Raw genomic sequence first — 19,568 nt, forward strand, 5'->3', positions numbered from 1 at the left:
CTGCCTGTTAGCTAGTATATGAACATGAATGATGAGTACTCGGGTTGGTTAAAACCAGCTTAAGTTTAATTTCAAATGGTATTAAACGTCTTACATTTGACTTGGTTATAGCTGTAGACTCCCTGCCTTAGTGTTGACATCTTTTCTTAATGCAATCTTTTTTTCTTGAATTAAATGAAGGCTTATTGTTTCCGTGTGTGTGATGTAGGAGTTCCTGCACTGGCTGTGTGTGCGGCTGCTGGAGGTTCTGCTTCCCGGATCGTCCTTTTCTAAATGCCTCATGTCCCTCCACCTGCTATGTCTCCTGGGCCAGTTCTTCACCTTCAGCACGGGTACATATGATGCTCACCAGCTTAACCGAACATCAGAGCTGTGTTATGGTCCCACTGTTACCATGGTTTTATTATATTATTATATATTATATTTATTAAATTTTAATACTAGAAGGGCTAATACTTCCGGGAAGGCTGGTACCCAATTTTGCCATGTCATTCATTATCTAGACTGGTTGCCTGCTATATTCTTATTTGTCCCACCACAGTTTCATAATGATCCAAAATGTTTTTTACACTTTACATAACACAACATAAAAAAATCTCTAACTTGGTGTTTTGCTCCATTGCTGCATTGTATAGCTGTGTACACTGCTATTTGCTGCATGCTCGCTCATGCTATTGTCCATAAAATCTTTACTGTCCATGCAGACAGTCAGACCTAACTTTAATGGGTTATTTGCTGACCCATACTTGTCCTTCCACCAAGTTTCGTGGTAATCGGTCCAGTAGTTTTTGTCTTGGTGGAGGTAATAAAATCCTTGAAAAAGTAATGGCTTTGTAATTTTAGCCTTTTAAACTTTAAAAAAAAGTTTAGACTAGAAATAGTAAAAATGTTGTGAGTGATTATAATACAAAACAATCATGTTGTACTAATATATAAAAAAAACTTGTTGTAATGGCTGACCTGTCATCATTCATACTGCAATCTTTAGGCTACTATTTTTGGATCCACTATTGGAACATGTCTTCCTGGTCATACACTAAGGAGGAAGCAAACTCAACCAACAGGCTCACAGCAGCTTGGAGTTCAGTGCTTCACTCAAGGGCACCTTCCTCATGATGCTTGGCACATTTCATACAATAGCATTGGCCAACTCACAGAACTGGAACCCTGTTAGTGCCAGAGCCAGCAGCCTTCCCATTTTTGCTCAGTCTCTTTAGTTTGATGCCAGCCTGGTGCTCCATCTGTCTCAGCGTGTACTCTTCCTCTTGTCACTCACTGTCACCTCCTGTTTTTCTTCACCTCCACCTGTCCTCCATCGTCCTCAGGGCCTGATGTGTTTGCCCTGGGCGAGGTTGTGACCTCTGCACATGCTCAGAATGTCCTCTACTGTGTTGCCAGCAACTTCCTGGAAGTCAAACAGCTGGCCTCCACACTGCTGCCGCAACTCCCTCCATCAGCTGTGGGGCTACAGGTTAATATTCCAAACACAAGCTATTCTTAAAAAAGTCTTCTACAAGATGTTTTGATTTATTCAAAAATATTTGTTATTTTTCATTTTTTTTAGTAAGACCTTATTTTTCTTAGTCTGTCCTCAATTCTTAGTATAGAATTGGTGTTATGTAATTAAATTTCAATGTAATATTTGGAAGTACATTTCTAAAACTTAAATATATATTGCTGTGATGTGCCGACTCATTTTTCAGTCTGTGATATTTCCTGCAGTTCGGTCAAATAGTGATTCTTAAGACACTACATTCATCCAGATATTGCATGTAGTTTAAGCAAACGCATCACCATGTGTCATAGTATTAAGCTGATATCTCCTTTGTCTCTGTGACCTTAGGTGCCAGAGAGAATGTGTTGTGTCCTCCAGGCTGCTCTGGAGCTCAGTACAAGCACCAAGCCTTTTGACAGCGTTTCAGCAGCCCACCTCCTCACCCTGCTGCTGCACCAGCCGCACCTGAGCCAGGCTCTGCTGCACTGTGCCCAGCAGCAGGGCCTCGATTTCCAGCCTCCCTCCCTCCGGCCCCAGGATTCAGAGAACCTCCTCCTGGAGCTCAACACTCGGGCTGGTAAGATCCAGATGTACACACTCGATAAATGTATGTATGTGTTAAAAATACCTTAAATCTGCAGTCTTATGTGAAACTAATGTGTTGTGTTGTCTTTCTGTCCTCAGTGGTTCAGTTCTTGTTGTGTTGTCTGCAGTCAGACGTGTTGAGGGCCGAGTCGTCTCTCCTACAAGCAGCTGCTTCTTATCCTCTGTATGGAAGAGCTCACTGCATCACAGCTGTACTACAGCATCTAAACACTGAGTGAGAACAAGAATCATCACAACAAATGCACATGTTAAACAACTTGGTTTTTGTTGTTGGCAGCAGAAAGCTTACTACACGTAACCTGCTGATATTTGTTGTGTTTTGGTGCTTGTGTGATAAGTGCATGTCTCTGTGTGTGTTTAGGAGTTTGAAACAGACGGAGCAGTGGAGATGTCTGGTGTCAGAGCTGATTGCCGTGTGCTACAGGATGTCTGATGTGGTTTCCCCCGTAGTCCAGAGCTCCTCCCCAGAGGGACTCATCCCCATGGATACTGACTCCGGTAATCAGATTTCCTAACATTGTCCTTTTCACATTAGGCTGTATTATAAGTGTAGTAAGTGATTAACAGCAGGGCAAATTATAATGAGCCTAAAATAAATTCAGTTTCAACTATATAAACAGAAGAGTGAAGCGTTTCACTAAGCATGGAAAATGCTGGTTTGTTTCCTGACTTTCAAAGATGGGAAACTTTCCCTGTGGATTTTGAGAAAAGAAAATACTTAAATTTCCTTTAGACATCATTGTATGTAAAGAACGACATGACACCTCCCAAAAGTGAGGCCAAAGCGCCTTGATCGCCACCTGGTGGCTGGCTGCAGTATAGGTTATAAATTCTGTCTCCTCCAGGATTTTGTCCAAGTGTAACTTTTTCTGGTATGTTTGGTTTTAGTTAGCTGATTCTATAAAAATGGTGATACATGCGTGTCACAATTGACAGCTGAGACTGACTCACAATTGGTCAAATGCGGTATCGGCTGAACCTAGATACCACGGCTCAATTCCCCTGATCCTTATTGCGCAGACTCTGACTCCAAATGCATCCGATGGCAGCGTTTATATCCAGGATATTTTGTCTTCATTTCTGGATAATGGGAAGGAGTGCAGATGCCTCATAGATTTTTAAATATAGTTTATTGTTTATAAACACAACATAAACAAAAAACACTGACAATTTTTTTTAAAGACAAGAATATACGTTTAGTTCATGGAATCATTCTAATTCAGTAATATAAGATCATTGAATTTTGTCGCAATGGATATAATATCGTGAATAAGAAATATTTGTGTGTGTGTTTGGACAGAGACGTCAGCAGGTCTGCAGAGGATCCTGCAGGAGATCCAGCCCAGGGACACCAATGACTTCTTCAACAGTGCCAGAGAGTTGGACGCACACCATGGAGACGATCACACACACAGTCAGACTACACACACACCATCACTGAACACTGGTGAGTTATAGAGAATTAGACTTACTAATGTAATCTCACAGGAATGTAGCTTTTCTTTAGACCTTTACTTGATTGTAGTTGTCAATTAACTGTGATTGTTTAATAATAAGTCAGGTTCACCAGCTTTAAGATAAGCCTAAAATGTCTCTTTAGTTAAAGTCTCTCCACTTACCTTTTCCACTGTTTCCTCTGAGCTACAGATTCAGTTAGTGAAACCACCACTGATGTCCTGATGGGGGCAGTGTTTGGCCTTTATTGTGTTATACTGTATATTTACTGTACATGATGCTTAGTCTGTCGCTCCTCGGAAACTATTTAATGATTACCAAAATTACTGTAATTTAACCGTGATGAGGAAAATAAAATTGTTTGGTGTGTTTTGGCTAAGTGTATGTAACTTACGTGACCCAACATAAACAACAAAAGCAGGCACATTATGGACTTCTTATGGTTTCCATTGCAAACAAAGTTGTAACATTGTACATTACATCATTTAGGTAATGAAACAATAAGTGATCAAACTTCTCCCGTGTCATTTTTTTCTGTTCATTTGTGTCACTGTGGGTGTATGTGTTGGCTTCAGGTGGTGAAGGCTACAGGGTGACAGCCCAGATGGTGCTGGTATGTTGCTGGCGGAGCATGAAGGAAGTGGCCATGCTGCTCGGCCAGCTGTGTCAGAGCCTGCCTCTGCTCTACACCAATGATGAGGTGCAAACACGTCCAGGGCTCATCACAGAGGAACAGGTGAGAACCAGAAGAATAAAAGACACCTCACCTCAGCAAACACTGACTCTGTGAAACAAACCGGTTGAATTTACAAGTCAGTGTGGATTCAAAGTGGGTCTGACTAGGTTTAATTCTAGCCCCATGACCTTTAAAACACAATTGTTTATTTTAAATATCATGGATATGATTACATTTTGTCAAATAAAAAACAAAAATACAGTGTTACTTGATCCTAAATATGCATCAGTAATTTATATAATGGCTGTTATGAGGCCAGCAACACTATGTAACTTTTACTGAACAACAGCGCCCTCTGCAGCCACACGTGGTGATTAATTCTGTTGGGCTTCATGTCCGAGTGATTAAGAAGTTTTCATGTAGAGAATAAACAAAGTCTATCAATGTGTTGAGGTCTACGTAGTCCCACTCAGTGAACTGAAACACAACTGAACATTGGATTACCCATGATCCCCGGCTTCCTGAACCAGTAGAGCTGCTGCTGTAACAAATACACCAAACTCTGTTGACAATTCTTCATGTTTTTAAGTTTCCTTGGATATAAACGCTGGTTTTTGACTTCCTACTCTTTCTAACTGATCTACAGATCAACATTGCTTATGAACTTGCTGGGTCTGATTTAGACAATCAGTTCCTCACTTCTCACTGGAGATCATACCCACTCACCAAAGTTAGAGAAAGAATTGGTGTTCCGAGTGAGGATAAAAGTAGCACCAATCTCACTATTCCAAGTCAGTGAACCATCAAACCTATTTGAAGCTGCTATTTTGATGATAAAAAGTTTCATAGTGTTACTTAAAAACTCAATCCACAATGAATGTGTCAGTCCAACAAGTACTGATTTAATCCTAATTAATCATGTAAGTGCCACAATGTGATTTCCACATCCTCAACTTAGAGGTTGGAAAGTATTGAGTCAGACCAACACATTGATTGCTCTGTTTATTTTGCCTTATCAACCATTTTCCCTTTTATAAAAAGCCGTTGGGGAACAAATAGTGCTTTTGGATTAAAATTGACTTATTGAAATATTAGATATTTAAAGATCGAATTGAATCCCAAAACATTACTGACCTGTGTCACTAGGTTTGCTCCAATCCACTGGACTTTATTAAGTTGATCATGTTTTTGCGAGATGTGATTGACCCATATTAAATATCACTGTCATTATAAAATTCAGAGTTGCCTTCATTCCTTCGCCACAGACAACTGACGCAGTTTTTAGTGCCACACTGATCCATGGCTTCATGTTACCTTACGTTAAAATGATTCCCAGTGTGGTCTCCAGATTTCTGATGTGGAGGGAAATGAGCACTGGTAGAGGAAATGGTTATTTGACATCAAGAGAAAAAGTCAAACTGATGCATTCCTACATGTCAAAATTAATTGTATAAAAATGTTGCGGTGAACCATTGGTAATAGGGTACAATTAGAATTGACATATAAAATAGCCGCTGTGCTCCCTTCATGGTGTCTTTTTTTCTATGACACTCACATGTACATCTGACGGTGGGATCCTCAGACATCTGCTGCCGCTATTCATCTGTCGGTATTCTTATAGCTTTGAAGTCTTTTGGGAATGGGAAGGCCAACGAGGTTAACCAAGCTACAACAGCTGAGCTGTGGTGGTGTGCTGCCTAGAACACACGCCAGCCCCCCATCTTAGTCACATCAGGGATTGGCGATCTCACACAGTGACGATCAGATGATGTAAAAATACACACTGCTGCCGAACCCCAATGTGGACACTGCTGTTGTCACTTGCAGCAGCTGTTTGCATCTGCACCCTCACACACACACACTCGGACACGTGCTACAAACCCAGTGCACCATTCCAAATACAGTAAACATTTATTTGACTGTATGTGTTCTGTAGTGAGAGAGGATGTGAGTGCTTGTGTGTGTGTTTGTGACACCACGCTGGGAGGCTCTTCAATTAGCATCCGCCCTCGTTAGCGCCGCGCTTTCATTTGAGGCTCGACCCTGCTGGTTTAACGGCCGCAACGCCCCTCCCTTTCCACTGCATTCTTTCCAAATCACTTCCACCACCAGCAGGAAAACACTGCAAACAACACACACACACACACAGATACACAAACTCATGCAGGAATAGTTGTCTGAGTGGTTCAGCATGTGAACGTCCATAATAACAAGGGTACCAGACATAGGCTGTGTTTGTCCGTGTAGGGGGTAAAGGGTGTGTGTGCATGTGTGTGTTTGTGTTTGTCTGTTGACCATTTATTTACACTCCTGAGAGAGAGAAAGTAGGAAGTATCATGCTGCTCTATGTGCTGAATGTGTGTTTTTTTCTGTGTTTGTGTAGATTGCAACAACTGGAGTAACATAAATATATTTATTCCTCAGTCAGTCACTGAGCTGCAGGTTAAGACGCGTGGTTTCTCTACCAACTGGATTTCACATTTAGTTCTATTTTACCTCTTGAGTAATTCTCAGTTGACATTTGGTAAAAACTGCATGGACTGTGATCCATTATTGTGATCCTTGCCAAAGTGCCTGTGAGCAGCACTGTTGTTTATCATCATAGTGTCGGCTGTGTCAGTCTGAATCTGTTCTCCTGTCTCTGAGTCTACATGCTCAATGATACTATTGCATATTTGTGATTTTAAACGTGGACATTTTGTGAAATTTGTGTATTAATTGTACTTGTCAAATCTGTATTTTTATATTTTTTTGTCAACATTTAAGAAGGTGAATAATGTAGAGAAAGATTGCACCCCTATGTCTTTCTAGTGAATATAAAGTCAGTAAGATTAGCTAGGGTAGCTTGCTAATTACTGACCTTAGAGGTGCTCATACGTGGATTTTATTACCTTTTCCAGTTTTTGATCTAAGCTCCGTATGGTAGGTTCATACAAACAAGAGAATGGTATCTAACTATGAAAAAGAAAGAGAATAAGTGTATTTTCTAAAATCACAAGCTAAACCTTTACCAACCCAATAACAGTGACAGATATTTCAGAGCCCAAACTATTCAGATGCTGAAAAGTCTTCAATGGCTTAACTACTGTGAATCTGCTTACCTGGTAATCAGTGTTTGAAAATGGGTTCAAAATCAAATGTAAGACCTGCATAGAAATCAGAAAACCAAGTCAGTTGTTAATTTCACTGATCTATTAAATCTGTCCTGCAGTTATTTAATATTTCCTCTAAAACTGATATAACAGGTAGAATATAAGTTATACGTAAAACAGCCAGAGTAGTTTTTACTGGGCATTGCTGAAATGGATGTGATAATGGTGTGTCACCACTACCACATATTTGATGGTGACATCATGCATACCTTTTTTGTCCACTGTGGTAACTATGGCGACGAGCCTCATTACATAACTGATGATTTAACAAACTCATGCTCAGGACCACGGAGACAGGAGGAAAATCTGAACTTCTGTCCTCAGTCTTTACCGCATCTCTTTTCATTTGCTTGTCATCAATTCCATGGTGTGTGTGTGAGAATAGTGTTTGTGTTAGCATTAACAGTCAGTGGGATGATTCCAATAGTATTTGGAAAGTTAGGTCTGGCTAAGTCTGTGTGGACAAAGTAATTTTGCTGTACCAAAGTAATGACATACATAGGCAATTGTGTGTGTGAGAGAGAGAGAGACAGAGTGAGTGACCAGAACATCTCCTTTCAAGATGTGCTCAACACCTCCTGTGGTCCACACACAGCATCCTCTGTTATGTGCTTGTTGGCCTGGAAACACAGCAGATGTTTTAATAGGTGGCACCATGGCAACAGCAGTGGTTACAAGTGGTCATTAATAGTTTGATTGATTTCTTTCCTGTCTTTATTTTCTGTCAATCATCACTTGTAGAGGTTTTTAGCTAAGTCGATGCATTTGGTTTGAACAGGACTGTGACACTGGCTGATTCTATTGGATTAGATGAAAAAAGGAAGAAGTAGCACTTTTGCATCTTGACGGGACCGTAAACGTGTGACAGACCACCGAAGTAGTTGATCATCTGGAGTCTGACAAGCCTGATGTTTATTTGGCACCTTCTATTGGAGCTGTGGTTACACAGAGGAGAGAACATTCGGGAGGGAAACACATCCTCATCCACACACAGCTATTAACACAATGTGAATACTTTGTTTGACATTACTCTGTATTTGTTTTCTATTGCACTGTATTTTTTTTTACACTTTTATTTGAGTGCCTGAATTGGACCTTTTACCCTGAGTGATCCGATCACAAATGGTCAGTGCTAAGTACATGTGGGAACGCACCCAAACATCCTCAATGCGTCATGAGATCTGATCACTCAAACCACATTCAGAGGTGGTCTGGGACGCATGTGGCCACATTCTTTTCACTGTGTGAACATAAATGTGTCCACATATGAAGGGCCGCGTATTCCTGTGACATCCATTGACCTGCTACAGTTTCACAATGAATCAAATGTATTTTTACGCTTCTCAGTTTTCGTACATGGATTTGTTTGTAGTCACTGCCACAATATCAACACTTTTTTTTTTTCTTTTTTCAAATAAGTAAAATCTTTCTTTATTACAGATCTGCGCAAAGCATCAATTCATTCAACTTCATCCAGACTCTCTTACGACAATACACAGACTGGTTAAAGATGACATCATTTAAGCAGTAACAAATAGGACATTTTTTCATACGTGGACTTAGAGACCAAAAAGCTGCTTCTATGACTTTCCAATTCAATATCATTGAGATATTGCGGTTTGTTGAGAAAAGTGTAGGAAAGAAGGAAAGAAAGGAAACCAGAAGGACTGAGAGAAAAGAGATTTAATTGTAGGATGTTACACATACCAAATTAATTCCATCAGCACTGCAGTAGAGCAGAAGAAACTATTAATTACAGTATTCATGGTTTTCTGTTAGCTGTAACATTATAAAGCAAACTTCATATTTTCTCCCTGTAGATTGCAGTAACAACAACAACAACAACAATAAACATTATCAGAGTGCTTTCTAACTCTGTCCCGTCGGCGGAGAAGTTGGCTATTTAGGTCACTGTCAAGGTCCAGAGCCATACATGTAATTAAACTTGGGAAACTTCTCTCTCCGCACATGGAAGTTTTTTCTGGGAAACGGGCACGTTTGCAAACAGGAAGTTGACGTCTAAATAAAGTGCCCCCCCGCGCCACCCTCCCCGGCTCCTCGGAGGAAGCTTGCTCGGCCCTTTTGAACAGGGAGGGAGGCTTTAAATAGGCAAAGCCGCTGCCCGGCTCGGCCCAGCTCAGCACCGCAGCGGTCTGGGCCCCGGGAGCCACGGGCCATCTAACAGTGACTGTCGCTGCCATTTTTACCCCGGTGAGGTCAGGCCTGTCCTGGGAGTCCACTCCGGCCACCAATGTGATAAGTCATCGGGCTTGGTACGGCTGCGGTTTACTCAGTCCATACTTTGGTGTTTAAGTTAGTCCACTTTGGGTCTGTAGGGTCAGTCGAGTTTACTGACCAGTCATGTGGCCAAAAAATGGGCTGCTTAAGCCCTACATTTATGTTGTATTCATATTCCTTGTAGTTTTTCCAATTTATGCATATTTTTCATATTCAAATACTCACATTCTGCAGCTGTTTTCCTCATATAAACTTCATGCATCGCTGTTCCCTCATTCAGTGACATCAGGGCTGGTTGCAGAGACTGGTCTACTCCTAGTTCATCTGCGGGTCTCTGTCTGTGTTAGTTTAGATGTTGTGTCTAACCCCACATCCCCCAAGGGGCCGTTGGGATTTTTTTCTTCCCTTTTCACACCGGGGTTTTTTGCATCAGGCTTGTGCCACCCCTCCCTGTGCCCTCCATGCCACCCCTGACTAAGTCGGGGCATGGCTGTCTCTGTGGTGGGGGTGATACCACAGCCTTAATGACAGGGCACTGGAGCTCTGCGTCCGCCTCGCCCTGCCGCCTCACCTGCAACACACTCACCAGTTTACACACTGCTACAGAAACAGCACTCAGTGTGTGTTTGTGTGTGTCTGTGTGTGTGTGTGTGTATAGTTAGAATAATGTCGCTAACACTGTTACTAACTGGATGGTTTTACTGACAGTGGCCATTATGTGGATCTCTCAGCATCCTTATTTGAACACACTTGTCACGCTACTGACATGCCGCTCTCACGCTTGACATGCTCTGTGCTCACTGGCTGAAAATGTAAGTGTCTCTAAAACAAGAGGGTAGCCTGTGTTACAGCTTCACGTCACTTGCCAAGTAGAGAAAAGGTTAAAGTGGGATTAGGTAATGCAGCTCATCAGTGTATGACCGTCTTTTATTCGCCACACTGCTTTTTAGTCTGAAGTCTTCGGTCTTAAGGACTTTTCTAGCAATTGATTGTTGTTAACTAACAAAGGAAAACCCACAAACAGACACAGATGAAAACATCACCTCATTGGCAGAGGTAGATAATAAGCTGTAGGGGGACCTTCAGTGTCTTGTATTCAGCCACTAGATTATATTTATCATGTCATGCAGGTACTTGTTTAGTGGAAAGACAAGCCACAGTTAACATAAGTGTCCAGTAATTTTAGAATTTGTCAGTTAAACCCTGAATGAAGAGTCATCTTTTCTTACTCCAAAACGACATCATAATACACACCCATGAGGTTGATTGGTTGAATGGGGCAGCGTCTTCTATCGGTTTCCTTTGCTTGGTTTAGTGGAGTATTGTTTGCCAGCTTTGTTTATAGCAAATATGGCAATTAGTGGGGATGGTTGGATTACTTGATGTAGCCACTGGTTGAAATGGATCTAATCACCATGTCATCAGTTATCTACCCCACTTTGGGTTTTTGGACTGACTTGATCGAGTCATTTGAAGACATCACCTTTTTTACGATGTACTGATTATATTACAGATTTAGTACAAATTTGATGAACTGATGTTATCAGTTGTATTTAATACCACATAAAGCTCCAAATATACTATTGAAGAACTTTGTAGATTCTTTGCTTTGTATGTGTTAGAGTTAGGGTTGGTAATCCAGGAAGCAACAGCAGGCTACACTACATCCCACTTCCTCCCATCGGCCCTCACGTCAAAGCTACGTTGCCAAAACATCTGACATCTGCTAGAAGCCAAAAGTCATGGCTTACTAGCTAACTTCTGGCTATCGTCTATGCTTCAGGTGTGTGTGTGTGTGTGTGTGTGTGTGTGTGTGTGTGTGTGTGTGTGTGTGTGTGTGTGTGTGTGTGTGTGTGTGTGTGTGTGTGTGTGTGTGTGTGTGTGTGTGTGTGTGTGTGTGTGTGTGTGTGTGTGTGTATCTGGCTTGTGAAGAGGCCAGTCATGCTCAGGGAGAGGACGAGTGTGCACCCAGCCACACAGGCTTCCTTCACACACAGACACAGACTACTGCTCCTGTTAGAGTTGAGTTGCTGATCCTCTCTCTGCGTCTCTGTTACAGGTGGAGGGGGTCGGCCTGTACTTCCGTCAGCAGCTCCTGCAGTCCCGTCACCGTGGCGCCTTTGAACTGGCCTACGTGGGCTTTGTGCGCCTCACCGACATGCTGTGCAGGTGTGTGTGTTTTCACATTCAGGGCGAAGGGGCTGAAAGGTAATACTGCTGAATGGCTGTGGGCATGGCAATGGCTGTGCCTTGTAATTAGTGAGGAGGCACGTTCTCTCAGTATCACTAATATACTTGAATTACATCAGGAGAAGTGGAGCCATTCATCATGTGGTGCCTCCTGGTTGTCAGAGATACAAAGGCATGACAAACATTGAGCTGATGATAATAGACACCCTGTGTAAACTCAGTGCAACGAACAGAGTGAAAGGTTGACATATTAGAGCTGCTTTCTGACATGCACTGAACTCCAGAGATTCTCCACACTTTCTCTTGAGGAGGTGCATGTATGAACGCACATGTCAGACTGAGAGCCTCTGGACTTTCTCTGCCTGGCCCCCTTGTATAAAGTCTGCAGAAAGTCGGGAGAATCCAATGTGAGAACACAGCAGGGGATCACAGCCAGGGAGTGGGGGGGTTGATGACGCTGCGCCAGAAAAAATGAAAAAAACTAAATAGAACCAAATATGTCCCCAAGAAAAAGCGGTGTCATACACGTAGAAGACACAGACGAAGATGACTAGAGAAGATTGTGGTGATAAGAGCCAACACCGGTGTCTGTGTGTTGTCAATAATATCCCGTGCCTCTGCCTGCTGCACCCGGCTGCTCCACCTCTTGCCTGAATAATGTGGAGGATTTGTTGCTGTTGTGAACTCGTCTTTGCAGAAATCCTCCCGCTGTGTTGTGCACGTGTGAAAGGCAAACTGCTGGTAAAGTCCGGACCCAATATTCTGGACTTTATCCCCAAGTTGTCTGAAAATGTCTTATTTAATCTATGGAACAGTTTGGGGGAAATTTTTAAATTGTCTTTCTTTCCAAAAACAAGATAAGAACATTGATTCCACTCTGTCTTTGTTTGGCACAGAGCTGGAGTCTGTCTATGGTTAGCCTAGCTTAGCAGAAACACCAGAGGCAGGAGAAAACTGTTTGCCTGTCTCTATCAGTAAATCCACCTCCCAACAACTTAAAATCTGACTAATCAGCATTTAATATCTTGTTTGTTTGACGTGCACGCATTCAGTAACGTAAAATTATACAGTTGTTAGTTGGGTACTATTTCTTGTCAAACAAGTTATTCATTTGCTCAATACTTATTTGTTCCCGTTGGTAGTGACGATGGTAACAAACCTGCCAACTGCACTGTGATAACTGCACTGAGTTGTTGTTCACCAAGAGATAGTTCAGCACTTTGCAGTTTTATGAGGCCACACACTACACACTACTAAACTAATATGCGTATTTGCTTTCTACTAGAGACTAGAGTTGTCAATCTTTCTCTACAATCCCATTCAAATGTCATTCTTTATCATTTTTAATATTGTAATCATATTTAAAACTTTTAGTGATATTTTAAATACAATTAGCCGCGCAAAGCAAAATAGTCAGTGAAAATGATCTGTTGATAATCACTTTGACATCACACCATCAACAGTACACCTTTCACAAGAGTTGCAATGTCTGTATCTGTAGAATTTGTCACTGAGAATGTTGACGGGCTTATTTTTTTGGTGTGCTCTCCCTTTGCCTCCCTCTAACAACACATTCATAAAACAAATAAAAATACACACTCAAACAATATTACAGCATACAAATAGGATATTAATATCACATGTGTACGCTGTTAAGCTACAGCCAACAGCCACTTAGTTTAGCACAGCACAAAGATTAGAAACAGGTAGACTTCTATCCTGGCTCTGAAAAAATTACTAAAATTACCTAGTAAGCCATACACCTGTGGGGTATATATTAATTCAAATCCTTGGGAAGAAAAAAAGTTGGTGTTTCCAAAATGTTGACCTATTCCTTTAACTGCTGCTTTTTTTTAATATCTCTGGTTCAACATGTTCCAACTAGTTTTAAAGTCATGCAACAGTGTGCAGTAAGAGTTTGAAAATGTGCATACAAATACAGCTAATGAGAACATTCAATATTGTAGCCGTAAACTCTGGTGTGTATAGAACATAAAAGTTGAAGTTCTGCACTTATTAAATTATTGGGCATAAAAAGGAAAGTTGTTTTTAGTCGTTAGCATGACTTAAATAACTGAACCTTACTTGTATAACAAATCAGGGCCGAATACGGTTAAGACCCCACTGAGGATTTCTCCAATTCTGATCCCAGCTTTATAATTCAAAGCTACTAATGCACTTAAATCGCACGTTGAACATTATTAGACTGATGGGGCCTCTGTAGGGATGTTTTTCTAGGAGCAACACTAAACTTGGCTGGAGTCTCATACTCAACTCCACAATCCCCATCACCCCTGCTATTACAGGAAATAATCCCACTATTATCCCCCTGAGGGGAAGAAGAAAAAACAAACAATTGTTTAATTCAGAACGACATGAAAGAATTCCTCACTTTCTTGTACCTCTCTGTTTTCCTCAATGGCGGCATGTGGAAGATGTCTTTAGCCCTGCGGCAGGTGACGAACCACAAAACCGTTGCAGCAGTATTGACTTTGAACCACCCAGGGCAGAGCAGTTAAAAGAAAACTCACTTGTTTTGTTCTTGTGCAGAAACCAGTCTTTCAATGTGTTGTGTAATGAGGGCGACATTCTGGTGGTTGTGTGTAGGCGTACTTGAAGTGTGTGTGTGTTCTGCTCCAGGCGTGTGAGTGTGTGTTTTCAAAAGGGGGAGAGCAGTGTGTGGATGGTATGCAGGCCGTGCGCTGGGTTATGGGGTGTTGATTGCGGGGTGCCTAACCACGGCCTTTTGATGCTCTGCCTTGGGATCTGGCGCTGGTGTGTTCCACTGTGTTTGCGCTCTCTCACTGTGTCTCTTTATCTCGCTTGTTTCTGCCCCGTTTTCCTTTTTTACTCTTTATATCCTTCTTTACTTTCTCTTCTTTTTTTCCTCTCGATGACTATGTTTTCTGGTTCGACGTTTGCCTTTTATAACTGAAGTTGTTTACTCCAATGGTTCACATGCACCCCCACAGCCATGACACATGAACTCAAGCACCTTTTGACGCACATCACCTGACGTGTCCTAAATATGTTGATAGAAGCTGTTTTTTGGCTGGATCTTTTTAACCGTTAGGTATATTACAATATGTTAATGTTAAGGTTGGTGTGAACTACTTTTTCAGTATTTCTAAATTACTTTAGCTCACTAATTCGGTGCTTGCCTGCTGCCTAGTTTTAATCGTAGACTGTTTATAAAGATGGATAACGTGAACCAGATCCCAAATTTGAAAGCTGATATCTTGCACTGATGATGTCGTTTGCAGTCAGAGTCTGCACAGTAATGATCGCGGTGCAGAGCCGCTCCAACGAGGTCCTGCCAACACGCGTTTGACCAATTGCGAGCCAGTCTCTGCTGTCAATCATTTCACTTCGTTTCTATGGCCTCAAATAACTGTTTAAACCCAAATTGACTGGAAAAAAGAACACTCGCTGTGATAAGAATGCCTAAAATTACAAATTGTATTTGACCGTTTTAGTTGCTCCATGTCCCATCAATTAACATGGAGGAGTTGGGTTTTATAACCTATATGAGACAGATTGGCTTTACTTTTGCTGTTATGTTGTACATCTTTATATACAGTCTATGGTTCTAATATACTTATATTTAAAAAAATAAAAATGTATATACATATATATTGGTAAGTAGTTGATAAGCTCCTTAATCTTTCCACATATCAATTGGAAACTGCTGAGCTTCCCTCTGGATCGTCCCTCCTCTTAATTATATTCTGCTGTATAACACAGATCTACAGTAGATGTATCACCACATGTGTTTGTGATGTGCGTGTTCTCAGTGAATCAAATACTTGCAACAGAGCACGCTGGAGTGTGTGGAGCAGAGCTGCACCCTTGCTCTGTCCTCCACATTGAATCGTTTTAACTCATCGCCTGTGTGTCTCTGGCTCTTGTTAAACTTACTGGTTACTTGCTGGTGTGTGTTTGCCAGACCTGCTTCAGATCACATTATCTGGGTTTGTTTTAAACCCCTTAGGGCACCAGGTGCCCCGCAGCACAGTTCATGTGTCTGAAAGTTTAGAGCAGCACCTTCCTTTGTAACGTCAACCCACTCCTAACACTGCTGATTAACATTCAAACTTTTGTTTTTAAAGAAATACAGCCTGACACATTTCAGGTTTTTGGATGCGTCTTGATGGAAATTACATTGGACGAGTTTATTGCCGATTTTCCATTTTGCTGGACGCCCACAGACGCTATCTTTGGAATCACTAGTTCAGAGGATTTAAAAGATAATCAATCACACATTATGTTGTGGTTCATGATTATTCTGACACTTTTTCAACTGACACATGTGACACATTTTATTATTTTTATTTTCATTTTCTTATGGAAACCTACTTTGAAATCCATCTGGTTGTCAAAGTAGATTTAAGGAAATATTAAAAATTATTTGCAGTGATGTGATCCTGGTTTGGTGTGGTTTTGTGTTGAGAGAAACATATTGGATTTATTGTAAAAGATTGAAGTCCCGCAATAGTGTGCAGTCAGACTCTCCATCCTGAAAATATGCATTCAGATACAACTAATGAGGATAAACCGCTGACAGCTCCTCTGAACATTTTAACTACTAAAAGTTGAACAACTGCACTGAATGAATTACTTTAGCTAATGGCTTAAATAATTAAAAATATAATTTAGATAACATAGTCATTCATTCATTCATCATTAAACTTGAATGCCTCTTTGTGTGAGTCTTTGATCAAAGAAATAAGACTTCCGTTATTTATTACCAATGTTTTTCTGTGTGTGTGTGTGTGTGTGTGTGTGTGTGTGTGTGTGTGTCTGTGGGTCTGTGGGTCTGTCAGGAGTGGAAGTCGGGGCCTGCAGCAGCTTCCGGCCCACTGGCTGTCTGAGGTTCTGGAGGAGGTCAAATCCAGCGATTCGACATCCAAGCTGTGTGCCACGCGACGCAGCGCCGGAATACCCTTCTACATCCAGGTGTGTGTGGGCACGATTTCCAAGGAGTATCAGAGGGGTGCTAGTCAAGTTTCAGGCTTGATTTGCGACTCACTGTTGATTTCAAGTGTTGGAAAGAGGTTATTGTTTCGATTCTGACACTTAAGAATGCACAAGTTTCTGACCTTTGTCAGTAAACAGCACATCCCTCTGGTTTACTTTCTACCTTTTTGCAAAACACATACTCATGACATAAGTTCGAAAAAACGATAAAAACATGAGTAAACGTGTTCCTGTTTACTTCTTAAAGTTGCATACTCGGCAGTTCTTGGCATGCCTCTGGAGCACAGCGTTTCTTAATCCATCTATTTCACTCACTGACACTAAACACTTATCACACACACACACACACACACACACACACACACACACACACAAACTGTCCTTTCAGTGACCCCTCTTATTAGTCACCAGTCCCACACACCTTTACCAATGTGTTGTAATCTCTCACTAAACCCACCTTAACACTTGACTGACTCAGTCTGTTATTCAGCCACAGCTCGCCTCCCTCACTTCCTCTGATTACTGATATTAAAACTAGACACGACAGAGTTTGTGTGTTATCACGGTAGTTATTTTAGAGTGAGGCTGCTCTTTGTTGTGGTAATGGGTACGAGACGCACGGCTGCACCGCTGATCTGACTGATGTTCTTCTGTTTTCATGCATTTGTGTGACCAGCATGTGCTGCCTAAAAGAGGATTGAAATCTTTGAACTAGATTTCAATCTTTATTTTCGTTTATAATGAAATTGAATTAAATTCAAGGTTTCAAAAGTCCAAATTTAGACTTTTGGAAACTGGCACATATGGAACCTCAAATGTAGAGAGCTAAGATAAAGTACAGAGAGAGAAAAGCGGAGGAGTGGCAAGACAGAACAAAGTATTGATAGAAAACCAGGCTGGATGACTGAAGATGAGGATGAAGAGAGACGGCGAGACAGAGCAGATAAGATGGAGGGGAAAGAGGAACAGCCCGACAAAGCAGAGGAAGTCTGGGGCGAAGCAGAAGTCCACACCTTGGCAGAGGTTTGTGTTGCATTCCTGCACACAGAGAGACAGAGGCTGGCTGCCGCGCTCGCCTCACGCTGCTCTGGATCAACCCGGGACAGACTTCACAGGAACCCGACTCGCCCTCCTCTTCCTCTTACCTTCCTTCATCCCTACTCCCCCCCCCGAAAGTTTATAGGAGCCAGATTGTGCCTCCTGCTTTCCTCCCTACCTCTACCCTCCATCTCTCCATCCCTCCCAGGCCTAACTCTGAAGCATAACTCTGGCCAGACACACAGCTGGCTCCCATCAGCTCCCACACTAAGATAACTCCTTTCTCACACAGCAGCCAAGTGCTGTGACCTCCTTGCTCCCACATTCCCAGATCCCACTTCTGGCGCATACAAATGATGTCATTCACTCAAGCCATCGCTGTAGAAAGACTTATGTAATGGCTGTGGCTTCATGTTACAGGATATGATTTTATATAGTGCACTTAATTAATTCAGATTAGAGGTTTTGCTGCTGCAAGTTTAGGGGCAAGAAATAAGAAGTGATAATTAAATACTCACCCACTGAATATCATTTTAAACTAAATTTATTTTCAGCAGCTCAGTGTTTTGTTAGAATAGACACGAATACAATAGTTGCACAAACTTATTGATGATTTTTTTTCATCAAATGTCAGATATAAAAATATATCCAGCATAGCTTAGAAAACCTTTTTGCATATTAGCTTTGATAAAATAGTCATATTTGTTTGCATAAGAACCAGCTTCTTAAAAAACACCTTTTTATAAAGTTATTTTTCCTGTTACAGGAAGAAAGAAAACACAAAAGTACTAACAAGTTCAAAAAGTGGTAAATTACAACAATATACATATTCAGTTGCATCTCCAATATGTACACTACACACACGTGGAAGAAGAACATGCATATCAGAGTCTTGATTGTTTTTAATGCCATAGTCATACATTATGTGTTTGGTTTGTCCCTTAGATTTTGCATAAACATTCACACGGACACGAGGACGCACTGGTTAAAGTTTGGTACAAAGGAAGTACAAAGGACACAGGGATCGCATGAAACAATTTTTTGCCATAATTTAAGAATCAATACAGTATTTAAAATAAGATTGAACACAAATGTCTTAAAAATAAATAAAATGATGAAGGGATGACATTTTATATACAAAAGGTCAAAGGTCAACATCACTGTGACATCATTATCAATCCATCCATTATTGATAATGCTTAACCTCTTGAGAGTCGCGAAGGGAGCTGGAGCCAATCCCAGCTGACATGAGGCAAGAGGCGGGTTACGCCCTGGACAGGTCCCCAGTCCATCCAAGCCCCAACATACATAGACAAACAACCATTCACTCATGCATTAATTAACTATGGTCAATTTAGAGTCTCCAATTAACCCCAATCTGTATGTCTTTGCACTGTGATATCATCATGTTCTGCAAGAACACTTTTCTGGCCGTTAATCTCCCTTCAGTTCCTCAGTTATGGAGTTGAATGTGACCAATGTGACCTTATTTCACATTTGGTCAGAACCTGGATGGGTTGCACTAGTCTTGGGTTCCCACTGTGAAACTCTGTTGATTGTGTAGATCTTTTGTGCGATCATGTTGAAATGTCTTTACTGCATATATCATATAAGTCTGAACAGATGTGATATGAACTGCATCTTGTTTGGTTGGTGGAGGTATACTCCTGCAGGGCAGTAGTTCTATTTCTTTTTTTTATACTTTAATTCAATTAACTCAATAGAGTTTCATTGTTTATGT

The 19,568-nt window shown here is 41.3% G+C and overlaps 1 protein-coding gene across 4 annotated transcripts in view; it reads left to right on the forward strand.

The window, feature by feature from the left end:
• thada (THADA armadillo repeat containing) overlaps positions 1 to 19,568 on the forward strand; it is a 97,678-nt gene that overhangs the window by 6,404 nt on the left and 71,706 nt on the right. For all 4 annotated transcript variants that reach the window (XR_004616289.1, XM_034608839.1, XM_034608838.1 and 1 more), the window contains exons 14-22: positions 209 to 332; positions 1,326 to 1,471; positions 1,844 to 2,072; positions 2,180 to 2,315; positions 2,463 to 2,599; positions 3,402 to 3,548; positions 4,132 to 4,292; positions 11,682 to 11,791; positions 16,636 to 16,768. Coding sequence is in view for 3 of the 4 variants with exons in the window: in XM_034608839.1 (XP_034464730.1) it covers positions 209 to 332; positions 1,326 to 1,471; positions 1,844 to 2,072; positions 2,180 to 2,315; positions 2,463 to 2,599; positions 3,402 to 3,548; positions 4,132 to 4,292; positions 11,682 to 11,791; positions 16,636 to 16,768 (1,323 nt within the window). In the remaining variant the exon portion in view is untranslated. The remainder of the gene's footprint in view (positions 1 to 208; positions 333 to 1,325; positions 1,472 to 1,843; positions 2,073 to 2,179; positions 2,316 to 2,462; positions 2,600 to 3,401; positions 3,549 to 4,131; positions 4,293 to 11,681; positions 11,792 to 16,635; positions 16,769 to 19,568) is intronic.

Source organism: Hippoglossus hippoglossus, chromosome 15 (assembly GCF_009819705.1).
Source record: "Hippoglossus hippoglossus isolate fHipHip1 chromosome 15, fHipHip1.pri, whole genome shotgun sequence".
Taxonomy (NCBI): Eukaryota; Metazoa; Chordata; class Actinopteri; order Pleuronectiformes; family Pleuronectidae; genus Hippoglossus; species Hippoglossus hippoglossus.